The sequence below is a fragment of the Didymosphaeria variabile genome (assembly GCF_027946475.1).
Source record: "Didymosphaeria variabile strain IMI 356815 chromosome Unknown scaffold_5, whole genome shotgun sequence".
Lineage (NCBI taxonomy): Eukaryota > Fungi > Ascomycota > Dothideomycetes > Pleosporales > Didymosphaeriaceae > Didymosphaeria > Didymosphaeria variabile.
Window position 1 is genome coordinate 2,437,578 of NW_026611624.1, and position 12,611 is coordinate 2,450,188.

The 12,611-nt window shown below is 49.6% G+C and overlaps 4 protein-coding genes and 1 non-coding gene across 5 annotated transcripts; 3 read left to right on the plus strand and 2 right to left on the minus strand.

Moving 5' to 3' along the window:
- Window positions 1-3,385: 3,385 nt before the first annotated feature.
- On the minus strand, window positions 3,386-4,473 carry N0V89_007281 (uncharacterized protein; the record flags this gene model as incomplete). Its single annotated transcript, XM_056216046.1, is given in 3 exon segments — window positions 3,386-3,928; window positions 4,019-4,437; window positions 4,452-4,473. The coding sequence occupies 3 exon segments, from the start codon at window positions 4,471-4,473 to the stop codon at window positions 3,386-3,388; spliced, it is 984 nt and encodes a 327-aa protein (XP_056070293.1).
- Window positions 4,474-7,824: 3,351 nt separating this feature from the next.
- On the minus strand, window positions 7,825-8,798 carry PRA1 (Prenylated Rab acceptor protein 1; the record flags this gene model as incomplete). Its single annotated transcript, XM_056216047.1, has 2 exons — window positions 7,825-8,339; window positions 8,390-8,798. The coding sequence occupies 2 exons, from the start codon at window positions 8,796-8,798 to the stop codon at window positions 7,825-7,827; spliced, it is 924 nt and encodes a 307-aa protein (XP_056070294.1).
- Window positions 8,799-10,028: 1,230 nt separating this feature from the next.
- Window positions 10,029-10,405, plus strand: ZRT1_1 (high-affinity Zn(2+) transporter zrt1; the record flags this gene model as incomplete). Its single annotated transcript, XM_056216048.1, has 2 exons — window positions 10,029-10,047; window positions 10,107-10,405. 2 exons carry the CDS (start codon window positions 10,029-10,031, stop codon window positions 10,403-10,405), a joined length of 318 nt encoding a protein of 105 aa, XP_056070295.1.
- Window positions 10,406-10,773: 368 nt separating this feature from the next.
- On the plus strand, window positions 10,774-11,547 carry ZRT1_2 (high-affinity Zn(2+) transporter zrt1; the record flags this gene model as incomplete). The annotated part of the gene is made up of 2 exons (XM_056216049.1): window positions 10,774-11,068; window positions 11,117-11,547. 2 exons carry the CDS (start codon window positions 10,774-10,776, stop codon window positions 11,545-11,547), a joined length of 726 nt encoding a protein of 241 aa, XP_056070296.1.
- Window positions 11,548-12,105: 558 nt separating this feature from the next.
- N0V89_007285 lies at window positions 12,106-12,193 on the plus strand. Its single transcript has one exon. It is a non-coding gene; the product is annotated as a tRNA-Cys (tRNA).
- Window positions 12,194-12,611: the final 418 nt, after the last annotated feature.

Here is a 12,611-nt window from a genome sequence, read left to right on the forward strand (position 1 = left end):
CCCGAAGCTTGTATTTAGCCGACATATATCTTGGGGTATTGTTGAGGAGCTTACATGGAATGAGCCAGAGGAACACCAAAAACTTCATTGTGTTATGGGTGACAGCGAGAGTGAACGATCCCGAAGGGAGAAGTGCACAAAGACATTCAATTTTCATGCTTACTTCAGCACTACGATATGTACATGATACTATTGGTGTAGTATCAAACCCTGGCTGGTAAGACCCTTTCAAACCCCGACACTCCCACTAACCTCACAACTTGTTCCATAAACCTATCGCATCACATGTGGATAACTTCGGCTTCACCGGTCTCCCTCAGTAACGTAGGTCGAAGCTCTACTTTCCTTGACCAAGCCCACCTCTCCAATAAATTCCAGTCCACGCACTTGCGCTCGGCTTTCGATTTCGGTAGAGGGCGATCGGGGTCTGCGTTGTTTTCCCAGCGAAACGTGTAAACGCCGAGGTTCGCTTTGCACATGAGCGAGACGCGAAGGGACTCGAGGCAGTGATCTGAGTACGTGTTATTACCATCGGCTCGTATAGTTTCAGCTGAACCAATGGTATGAAAGAGGAAGACGAGATGGATGATACTGACCCATGTGTCCGTGGAGATAATCTATATTCTCTTCGGTCAAATGCGGATAGTAGGTTTCTTTGTAGATGAAAAGTCGTAACCTCCTCTGTTAAACTTAGCAACTTTATTCCCGGGTAAGAGGTGTGGTCACTGCGCAAGCAGCCTTACCAGACAATGAAGTTCGTGATATATACCTAAAGCTGCAAGGCGTCCCCCGGCCGCAAGCTCCACAGAATCCTCAACTGTGTCACCAGACAATCGGATTTCCTCATCTGTGGCCGAAAAGTATGTAGCTAAGGGTGTTGTCAGTGCCTTCCTTGTCTCTAGGTGTCTCTAGGGATTTCCACTCACGTTGGATCAATCGTTCCCATGCTTGATTGTTCTCGGGACTCGGTGGGCCTGAGAATTGAGTGTACTCTGAGTGGTTCGTTGTGACATGCTGTTTCTCAACGATATACTGAACTGAATCTTGGGCCGGCGCTTCGGAGAATCAGTTTGACTCCATGTGGGGTTGGGAGTGATATCTCACTGTAGGGCTCGTCCATTGAGGAATATCGTCCGTTTGAAAAGGCAAGGATTGTGACGGTTGAAGCCAAGAGTATTATGTTCAAGAAAAGAAGACAGCAAAGTGTGATATGGAGCCGCAATGCGAATTTTCTATGCTGAGCACGGTGAATAGGGCTCTTTGAGCATGTACGTATGTTTTCTAGTCTGCAAGCAGAATGTTCATCGCATTGCAGGAGCTTCTCGTTCTCCATGCTGTCGAGTTGTGGGTATATGTACCAAGGGTTTGTGAAGTTTCAAACTTCTAGAAGAAGTCGCACACGCATCAGCTAAGCGACGGGCGGAAGGAGCGTTTTCTGGTGGGATGGGACATGCGGATGAGCTTTTGACCCGGACATTTTCTCTGTCCGGACGACGCCGTTGTCACGACTGTGCCGCAACGGATGGCAGGCATGCTAGCTAACGATCACCACTGTGGATTGCAAAGTCCGGTCCGAATTTGATAACACACATATGACCCAAGCTACAAGGCAAACTCTTTGCGCGGCCAGGTGCACGAGTGAGATGAGGTGTGGGGGCCTTGCTGCACTCATGATATCCATCATTTACAAGGAATGACACTCACCGACAATTCGTTTCCATAACTGCACCTTAGAGGAGGATGATTGGGTAACCGAAAAAGAATGGCTGTGATGGTTTTGGCTGGGTTCAGAGTGGCTGTTTGTGCTGCTTCGGAACCACAGGTTTTACTGTACCTTGGAGACGCAGTGAACTTATCAAGAGCGCTACGGTACGGGCCGCCACTTTAATCCGACATTGAATCCATGCGGAATAGATTGATTCAGTCTACTTCGACCCACTGTTGGGCTGGAGATCGGGGGAAAAGTTCCTTTTAATAGGACCTTACCTGCTGCACCCCTGGCCACCTGAGATAGACTACTCGTGCAATGCAAGGTCTGATCCTGGTTCCGGAAACGGTATTTCAGCACTCTATATGCACACGCCCGTTCGTATCGATGTCCACGATCGCGAGGGTGAGTCTTGCTTGTGACCGGTGGGGCCGATCCTCTACAGAACTTGCTCGGTGAATGAAGTCACTATATAACGCTCGACCCTTGTGTTCATACATGTTCTGCAGCTTCTATTAAGCTATCTTCTCTACCTTAATTGCGCACCTCTCTACTCGTCCAGTCCCTCGTACTCACAATGCGCCTATTTATGTTGACTACCCTAGCAACGATGCTGTTTAGCACTGTCGTCGTCTTTGCTCAACCTGTACCGAGTACGTTAAACCTGTTTTTCTTAGCAGATATTCGCTGATTCAGATGACTTAGATGCAGAGGTAGTCGAGCCAGACGTCTGTCTCCATGGTGAGAATGTACGTGCCGACTGTTCATACACCATTGATCAATACTGTAGCTCCCGTTCCTGAGGGTACGATTGATGCGAGGGATAAAGGGAAACGCTGTGTCTTCTAATGTGGTTGGAGGTGTAGCCTGATCAAGCATCCCACGCTTGCCAGCTTCCTCGAATAATATTGTGCGATCCAATTACTTAGTCCAATTTGATGTGTTCTTCACGCTCATCGAGCCGAGAAAATATAGTCTTGTGTTTATAAGCGTCCTCTTTGTCAGTATGATGTCAAATCCTGTCGCGCAGTTGACCGATAGCGGTATAACCTTTGCCGACCCTGAATGTTCTTTGCAAAGTCTGGCTTTACAACGGCTGAAGAACATGTATTGTAAACGGCCATTTTGATCCAGATCATGTGATACTCTTCGGGCCCTTTAAGTAAATGTTGTTCAGTTAAGTTAGAATCAAGCCTCTGCTGCTTGATTTATCTAAAGACCTATGGGGTTCAGTGCCACAAGACAACCGTTCTTGCTCTGGACTGTGAGGCGAAATTCTTCTTTCCATTCAATCTCTGGATCCCGATTCGTGAGCCCGTCGAACTTCCTCAACAAGGTCACAAGCACGTACGCGCTTTCAGTGAAGACAAGACGCATACCTGGGCAAGAGCGTGGCCCACCACCGAAAGGGGTATATTCCCAGCCAGGACGCACAAGTTTCCAGCGTTCTGGCCTGAAACTATCAGCATCGCTGCCCCAAAAAGACTTGTCTCTCCCCATTGCGCGGTAATTGATCTCCACCAGGTCACCCTTTCTCACGTAGAGTGGAGCTTTGCCGTCATGTCCACCACCGAAAGGTAGTATAGTAGTTCTGATGCATTGTCGCTGGTTGGTCGTTGCAATAGTGGTCAAACGATGTGCTGAACGTTGATCAGTCATTGCACTTTGTCTTCTTTGCTAGCCAAGGTGTGACTCACTTTCCTTCAGCACCCATTCTAGGTACTGGTACGAGTTCAGCAGCTCGTAAGTCAACAAGTTGTCTTTCGTTGGCTCAATTTCCTTCTTCAATTGATCCCATACATTGGGGTGCCGCGCCAAGTGGAAAACCACATTGGTGAGTACAGTGGCAGCTCCATCGTGCGCTGGGCTGAAAACGCTGATGATATGGGAGCGCAAGGTGACTCTATCTTGAGTGTCGCGTGCCATTTCGTCTACCAATCTTATACGATCTGATTCGGGTCTTGACTGAGCATCGTTTTCCCTGCGACTCAAGCGCTCCAACGCCAGATCGACGTGCTTGTCCGCGTAATCAGTCACTTCCTTACAGGCCTCCCACCACTTCTTATCGCGATGAAGAAATTTGAGGCGACCGAGAACAGAGCGAATGCCAGTGCCTCGCTGGGCGTACTCGAAAGCATTCATGAAAGTCTTGCATTGCTTGGAATCTTCAAGAGCGCCCATAGCTTCTCCGAAAATAAATTCGCTGGTGGTGTCTAATATCTGATCATGTCAGCGTTCATCGTGCTCCGGCGAGTTTCATCCACGTCGGCTAGCGCAAGATTCTGCGAAAAAGGCTCGCTTAGTACGTACTAGTCTTTTGAAGAGGGGGGCAAGGTCGACTGTAGAACCGTCATTCGGGACAAGATTGAGAAACTTGTCCGTATGCTTTCGCAGCCGTTCCATGTTTGCCAGATGGACCACTTCAAAAGAAGGTCTCATGAGTGCTCTTCCATGCTTCCAGTGGGGACCGTCGACCACAATAATCCCGTTACCCCAAAGATGTGTGGCCGTGTCGTAACGAAGACCTTGAAGACCAAAGTTGGCGAAATAAGTTGCATGTACGGCCTTGGACACTTCTGGGTCGATAGTCTTGAAAATTCTCGTTCCGAAAGAGTTCACCGACAATGTCTTGCCATACTCGTCGAATCCAGATTTATTGAAATCCAGAAGGTATCCACCTTTGAAGGCGTTTATGAAACCAAAGAAGTAGTCGAGTCCCATGAAAGGGTCTTTGTGACGATACTTGGGTGCTTCTTGACAGCCATGGCGACGGAGTGCTAATTTGTAGCCAACCAACAATGCAATCTTCCAACCCACGTAAAGTAAGGCGGATAGCACAACAACAGTAGAACTTAATTGCGCCATCTTTAGGCGACGAGCCTTGGACAAGATACTTGCAAAAAGAAGATGAGCAAGACCGAGCGGAGGTGTGAGAGGGACCGGGTGCCGCACGATACCTCTCGAACTTTCCACGACGATAGCTGACGATAGACATACGTAGTACGGCCATCGGAACTCTTCCAGTAGCAGATAAGGCCCAAGGCTGAGGCCTAGGCGTGTTGTTACGCCACATCAATGCTGTGATTGAGAGTTCTGGTCGGTCGATCTTCGGCCCAAGGTTGTGTGCGCCGTTTGGTTCGCGTACAATTTAGCCAGTGTCCATATGGTCGGTATTGCGTTTGCCTGCAAATAAACTCCAGTCAACATCCGTCCAATCGCGTAACAAGCGACTGCTGTGCCTCAATTGTGCATAATCGCGACCTTGTAGGCAACGGGGCGCAAACATACCTGTGGTTGCCTTGCGGATGCTGCAGATCATGTCACGGGCGCATCTATGACACGCAATTTAATATATCAGAGTATACACTCTTTAAAACCGGAGGCATATGAACTCCGGACAGGGTCGTAATAGATACAGAAAGTGGTGCGTCAATAAGCACAAGCCGGTTCCGTGCAAGATGTACCAGAGGTACTGTCTAGTTGGATAATTTGATTTCCGGACTAACTGAATTGACAACTCCATGGGTCAGTTCCGGTACTTCGTACTATTTTGAGAGTTGACGTTTTCAACGCCTGCGCCTAGGTATGCGAGAAATGCAGGGAGTTGATACCAGATGGGAAAAGATTAGCCTCAGCGTTACGGCCCGCTCCCGCTCCCTCTCCCTTCCCTCCAAAGGATACTAAGGTATGTATCAGTTGCAGCTCTTGTGCAGATTAAGCTAAGGCTTCTACGTTTGGGTCAGTCCTACGCCCGATGCAAGCATAAAGATCAATGTTACCTTCCTGTACGGAACGTAGCACAATTCTGTAGACGGAGGAATATATTGCAGCTGTCAAATTCGGAGTCCGAGAAGAATGATGACTGCCGCCGAGATCTTCTCCCACCCTGAAACGCTATCTGAGTGGCCTAGACGTGGCCCTAAAAGCGAATTGGCCCACTCCTGTTGTGGAAATCTTGATCAATCCATCTTCGTTATACGCAGCTGTGCCTACCACTCTTCTTGCCCGCGATGTTGATGGCAACTCAATCACCAGGCACGGTAGTTGGCGTGACCAGTCTTCTGCTTGCATTAGACTTCGTTGCGGTCGTTCTGAGATACCGAGCCAGGAGAATCAAAAAGCAACCATTGAGAGCAGATGACTGGTTTAGTTTCATATCACTGGTTTTAGCTTGTGGTCTTGGTATCATACTGTTCATTGGTAAGAAAGAAGGCTATGGAGTCGTGTACCTCTAAATCAGCACAGGAGTAGCGCAGAAGGCGTTGGCGTATTCAACCCCGGTACCGACGCTGCGTAATAGAACATCTATCACCGAGTCGAACGATAAGATCATCATATCTTCCCGTGTAAGCATCGTCATCCGCAGAACGACCATCTCTGATGACTGCGCAGCTCCAGTACATCTTCCTCCTCATATATGTGCCTACATTGGGCGCCATCAAAATGAGTGTCCTCTTCTTCTACCGACGCATCTTCGTGATCGAAAAGAGTAATCCAAAAGATATTCTCAACATTGTATACATAGGCATGATAGGCATTCTTTCGCTTTGGACTGCATCCTTCTGCTTCTCTTACATGTTTGCATGTAAGGGACACTTCGCTGCCTGGTGGACATCAGCAGCGAGTCTGATCACTAACTGCGTCAATACCCTGGAGCTTCTTTTTGCGTTCGCAGTCTCTGACTTCGTTACCGATGTGATCGTGCTCGCTCTTCCTTTACCGTCGGTCTGTTTCTCAATCATTTTCGAGAGATGTCACGTTAATATTGTTAGGTCGCCGCCTTACGGTTGCCCACACGTCGAAAGCTTGGTGTGTTGTTAGTCTTCATGCTTGGAGCACTGTGAGTCAAGCAACAACCTTCTGCTAACAAAGCTAACAAGCATAGCGCTGTCATTGCTTCTATGGTCAGATTGATCTGGGTGATTTGGGCCCGAAAAGTTGGATTCGATCCATCATTGGATGAAGACCGTAAGTTTTGCTCTAGTAGCTGAGGTTCGGCAACACTGAAAGAAACAGTTCTCATTACCACACTTTTGTTCTGGTGTATGCTGGAAGTGTCATTCGGAATCGTCGCGTCTTGCCTTCCCACTCTCCGTGCATTGTTCCAGGATCAGTCAGTGGACTCGGTGCTTCGAAGTGTGCGAAGTAGGATATCGCGAGGATCAAGTAAGCCTGCCAGCAACGATGATCTTTACCTAGATCATCTTGGTACAAGTGCCTCCAAAGCCAGTCACGAGGTTCCGCTGGTGCCTGGCAATCTATCACAACCAGCTGGAGTCGTTCATGATTTAGGTCGGCCGCACCAGCCCAGCAACTCCCTTAAATAGCTTTTAGTTTAGCATAAACCATTCAAATAGGTATCGACAGCGGCTATCGATGACATCGATTTAGACACGTCAGCACCACTAGAGTCAGTTGTCTGATCCACATTCATCCATCATATCCGTGACATATTATAAGAACCGCAACCCAGCACAGAATGTAACGGATACAGTGGCTAGAACAAGGACGGAAACGATGCAAAGGCGCAATTCGAATTCGATGTGGCTGCCACTTGAGGTGTTTAGGATAGATACGTTCTCTGAGCACACAGATAAGATATGGTTCGTACGAGTCTTTGAAGCATGTCTCAACGTCCCTGAGCAGTTGCAGAAATGGAGACTTTAGCGCTTTCTTACGCTCCGTGGCGTTATTAACAATGCAGCGTCTCTGGGCATAAAGAGCGAGTGCCCCAAGACTGCAGACCAACTAGCTTAGTGTCAGGTCATGCGAGGGCTTGCTAACGGAGAATCAAATGATTCAACGGGCTGCTGTGGAGTCAGCCGTGAATTCAGAAGGAAACTTATGAATGCCAGCAAGAATAAGCATTCAGAGGATCAACACTCGCACCCATAGCTGAGGGTGAATGTAAACTTTTTGGTCTTGTCAATATGAAGAGCGAATTCTCGTAACATCATGAAATTTGAATGTTCTGAGTAGTGTTTGTAAAGCCATTACATTCGTGGTATATATCATCTATCATAGGTGTCTACACCGCAATCCTTATAATACTTAAACGCAGTGCACTACACCGTCAGCGTGAGTGTGGCACTCCTGGTATATGTCAGCGATGGTCACTATGTTTCTGGCAGTACCTCAACACTTACCGCAGCCGCAGCCGAAGTTGCTGAGGGAGCTTCGCTCAGAGTGGGCGAAGGCGTCTCGGTCGCGCTTGCAGCCTCGACACTGCTGGAGCTCGCAGCTGCACTGGTTGCACTCGCAGCCTCGGAGCTTGTAGCGGTATATTTTCCAGCACAGCCTTCGCCGGGAATCGCAATGTCGTGTGCGTACGCTTCAAGAGCGAACAATTGCAGCGTATCGCTGTCCCTCACAGAGAGGTCGGACTCTGTTTGCGCAAGCTCAATGACGCTTGCGTAGTCTTCCGCATAATGCTCGACAATACCTTCACCAACCTTAGGAATGTGAAGGAGACGGTGCAGCAGATCAGACGCCCAGTAAAAGTTGGTCGCACCATTGGCGACGTCCCAGCCAAAGCCGCACAGCGCCTCGAGAGGCCTGCGTACTTCATATGAGAGCGGACAGATCACAGTCTCCGAGGTAGCGTTTTCACCACGCCAATGGCCAGCCCAACCTGCATCATGTCAGTGCTTGAATACGCGCTACGGTCTGGATAGAGCTCACCTTCTTGCTCGCAGTTACCATCGGGGTTGTCGCATCGGAACAACACGCCTGCCTTATCGCCGTCGGCGATCTTGGTATACCAGCCAATTGGCTCACCAGTGCTGGCATTGCCGAAGTATTTCTGGTAGATCTCGCTCGAGTTGCCCCATCGCAGGATGTGATCACGTGCGTGTCGCACAATGGTCAGCGTTTCCCCAAGACCCTTCTTGATCTGAGCAGCCTCTGTTGCGTTGCATGAAGAATGGATGGGGAAGTTATCAACAGCCCCAGAGTTCCATGCAGAAGACGTAGGAGATGCAGCAGACGCCGTCTGGGTGACGGTCACAGTGCTGGCCTGGCGGGGAAGCAGAGCTGGCGAGGCAACAGCCGAGGCAGCGAAGAGGAGGATAGTCGATCGAATGATAGCCATTGTGAGTATTGATTGAGTGTAGGTCTTGAGTTGGCGAATCAATCCGATGCTGATTGAGTTTTGCTGCAGGTACAATGCTTCTTATACTTTTCAAGGTAAACCCACGCTATTCTGCCTTTTCCGGCCTCACGTCACGTCACTTCGGCGCCGAGACTGATAGTCCACTAGGCTTCTGCTTGGGATCTACTTTTGACCACCGTGATGGTTCTTCCCTGTCATCCATACCGAGTGTTGGGAAGCCAAAGAGCGAGGCGTAGCATTCGCTAAGCTCATCACGACCAGCCAAGACCGAAAAGTCAAGAAAGCCTTGATCAATGTCGAAGGTGGCGGTATACAAGTACCATGATGTCCAGAGCGAACGGGAACGGTTTTTCACGCCCAGCAATGGTGGAGCCCGCAACAACTGCCAACCAGCTGACAGTATTGGAGACAGTGGTCTATTCAGGAAGTCAGATGCGCTCTCTTTGCCTACTACAACATGATTTTGTAGACTACGTTATTCACTTATAGACTCTTCAGACATGTGCGCAGTACATGGTCCGATTGCTGTACTGCCTGTCTTCCTGTCTTTTTGCTATTCTCCCACTCTAAAGAAAGATACCCTCGACTTCGTTTAGCATTGCGAACCCCACCCATTTCTTTTTACCTCTTTGCAATAGATCTATGACACACATTTCTACTAGAACGTGTGTTTTCTCACCCGGGTATCGGCTCAAGCGCATCCCAATCGGCCCACAGTGAAGTCCTACCCACGCCCCATTCACCGCCAAGCCCACCCCAAGACCAACGGCGGACGCTAATTCCCCACTGTAGGAAGGACAATGCCAAGATTCGGTGCGCCCGAGAGAGAATTCAGCAGTCCGACCGAATGAAGCTCTTTGCGCCAAGTTCTTGGAAGGCCATCATGGTATGCGCTGCGCTTGGCAGAGCAACCTGGCGTGGGCGGAAACGACATTTCTCCATTAGTGTACTCCCAGTAGCGGAAACTTATATTCTTGAATCTCGAGATTGGTGGTGTTTGTTCGTTACTTGTTTGCAGCTGCAATATTCGACACGCGGTTACGGGAACGACTGGAGCGTCATACTTCTATACAATGCTTTCAAATACCAAATTTGTGGCCTCGGCCGCGCTGGTCTTACTTTCCACAAGTGTTGTTGCACAGACTATCACTTCAGCGCCGACAACGACTTCCGCGGCAGCGCCTTCGATCACGGCAGTTTCAGATTGCCATGCTCATGCTACCGTACAGTAAGTGATTTTACCACCACAAAGAAGTCGCATTTCTGACACATACAGATATTGCGTAGCTGGTACTGCAGAATATGAGGTCGTAGGACCTACAGCAACCGAAGAGTTTGAGGCACAGTACACCGACTGCCATACGCATGGCAGCAGCACGTGGGTCATGATTTTTACAACTGCTCAGCTTGCATGGCTAATCTTCGCAGTTACTGTGTCAACTCTGCAGGCGATGATGTCCAGATCCTTGTCGAAGGTGCAGAGGCTACAGAAGGCGAGGACGAACATGCCGATGAAGGCGAAACCGAAGAGGGCGATGCAAATGAAGAATTACATTGCCACGAGCATGCAGGTGTCCCGTGAGTAACCTGTTCCCACGAAAGGTACTATCCATCGTTCTAAACCTTTTAGGCACTGTGTTGGCGGGAGTGAATCAGAAACAGAGGCTACCTGCCAGCGTATTGAGCGCACTTACAACAAACCCCTCCGTATAGGGCTTCTCTTCGTCATACTTGTGACCAGTGGTCTGGGGGCCTTCGCACCAATCATTATGACAAGGTTCACGCGTATGTCGCAGCGAAGCCTAGTCTTTGTGGCTGCGAAGCAGTTCGGCACCGGTGTCATCATTTCGACGGCTTTTGTGCATGTATGTTCAGGCCACGAGATCCAAAAAATCAAAACGCTGATTCGAAATAGCTCTTCACACACGCGGAACTCATGTTCAGCAACGAATGCATGCCCGAGTTGCCCTATGAGGCTACTACAGCGGCCATCTTCATGGCTGGACTGTTCCTCTCGTTCCTTGTCGACTACATTAGCAAGCGCTTCCTGCTCTGGCGGCAGAGCAAAAGAAGCGGACAGGACGCCGAAGCCACTGCCCCTCCCACCGGCGATGCAAAGACTGCTAGCCCTGCTAATAGCGCCGTTATCACGTCTCACGGGTCCGACGGGCACGTAGATCTGCACAGCGACGCAGACGCGAAGATCAATGTCCTTGTGCTGGAAGCGGGTATCATCTTCCACTCTCTCCGTACGTCTCTTCCCCTTCAACTGCTGCGCTCAAACTGATGTGGAACAGTCATCGGAATCACCCTCGTCGTCTCGGGCGATGCCTTCTTCATCACCCTTTTCATCGTCATTCTCTTCCACCAAATGTTCGAAGGCCTCGCGCTCGGAACCTGCATCGCAGCCCTGCCACCCATGGCTGCCTCCATGCTTTCAAAATGCCTCATGGCGGCTGGTTTCACCCTTGTCACGCCGATCGGTATGGCCATCGGCATCGGTGTCCTCGACAAGTTCAACGGAAGCGACCCCTCGACGCTTATCGCTATTGGCACGCTGGATGCGCTGAGTGCGGGTATTCTGGCGTGGGTGGGCATCCACGAGATGCTGGCGAGAGATTGGCTGCATGGTGGGCTTGTGAGTGCAGGCGTGCTGAGGACGGGGGTCGCCATGTTTTGCTTGATCGCGGGCATGGCGATTATGTCTTTGTTAGGTAAATGGGCGTAAAGAAAACCCAAAACCGAGGAAGAAAAGTTGAAGGAACGGTGAAATTGCACGAGAAGCTGGAGAGCATGACAGATATACCCACGGTCGCAGTTGGTGATGAACTGGCGACCGGACTGATAGATACATTTGCATATGAATCATGACAGCTTTTGAGACGTCTGGATTGGAGTGATGACGCTTACTTCGCGCTTGCAATAAGCAGTGCATACCATTGGGCGATTATCTTTTCGATGGAATTGAACATGTCACCTGTTGAGCTATCAGCATAAGCGACGGAGCGGGAGGCGTCCAAAGCAGCTGGAGTCGTCGAGACCGTACACTCGATCGGCTTGTATGAACCGCCCGGTATTTCCAACCAACCAGCAAGTAAGATGTCTAATCGCTTATGCCTCGGCTCGGTATTGGTGCTCTCAAGTCTGCACTAAGCCCCACCCTCGCCACTCGCTTCGGCCTCATCACTAGCACTCGAATTCTTCGTCACCCACCTATTCTTGACTTTTCAACTCGTTGTCAATATATATTATATTATTGTATTCATCGTCATCAATAACATCAACCGCGGCGGTAGCTCAGTGGTAGAGCAGCGGGCTGCAGTCACCAAACTCGTGGTTCCTGAAGGTCACCAGTTCAATTCTGGTTCGCCGCTTCCTTCATCTTCTTTTTTGGAGTTTTGTCTTTTGTGTCGCCCTGGCAAGTTCCTTTTTTGTCCTCGCTTCATACGGGTTGCTGAGCTGGCTGTTTACACGTCTTCCATCCAATATTCCAGATTCGACTGTGATCGAGTATGAAACCATGCAAATCATGAAAAGGCGCAGACTGTTCTCTTATAGGACGAGCTGTCCATCAGGGTTTGCGCATTTGTTGGTGCATATTGCGCCATGGTTAGAAGGAACATCACGCAATCGACGCTGTGCCACTCCTGCGTTACTGCCGCTTCCATCGTTATCGCGACATCTCAAATACGTCTTCACCTGTTGCAATAGGACGGTAAGTGGTCACAAAAGAAACTCGAATTCGTTTCGACACGCAGCCAATCTAGACTACTCGCTGTGTCGCTGTTCTCC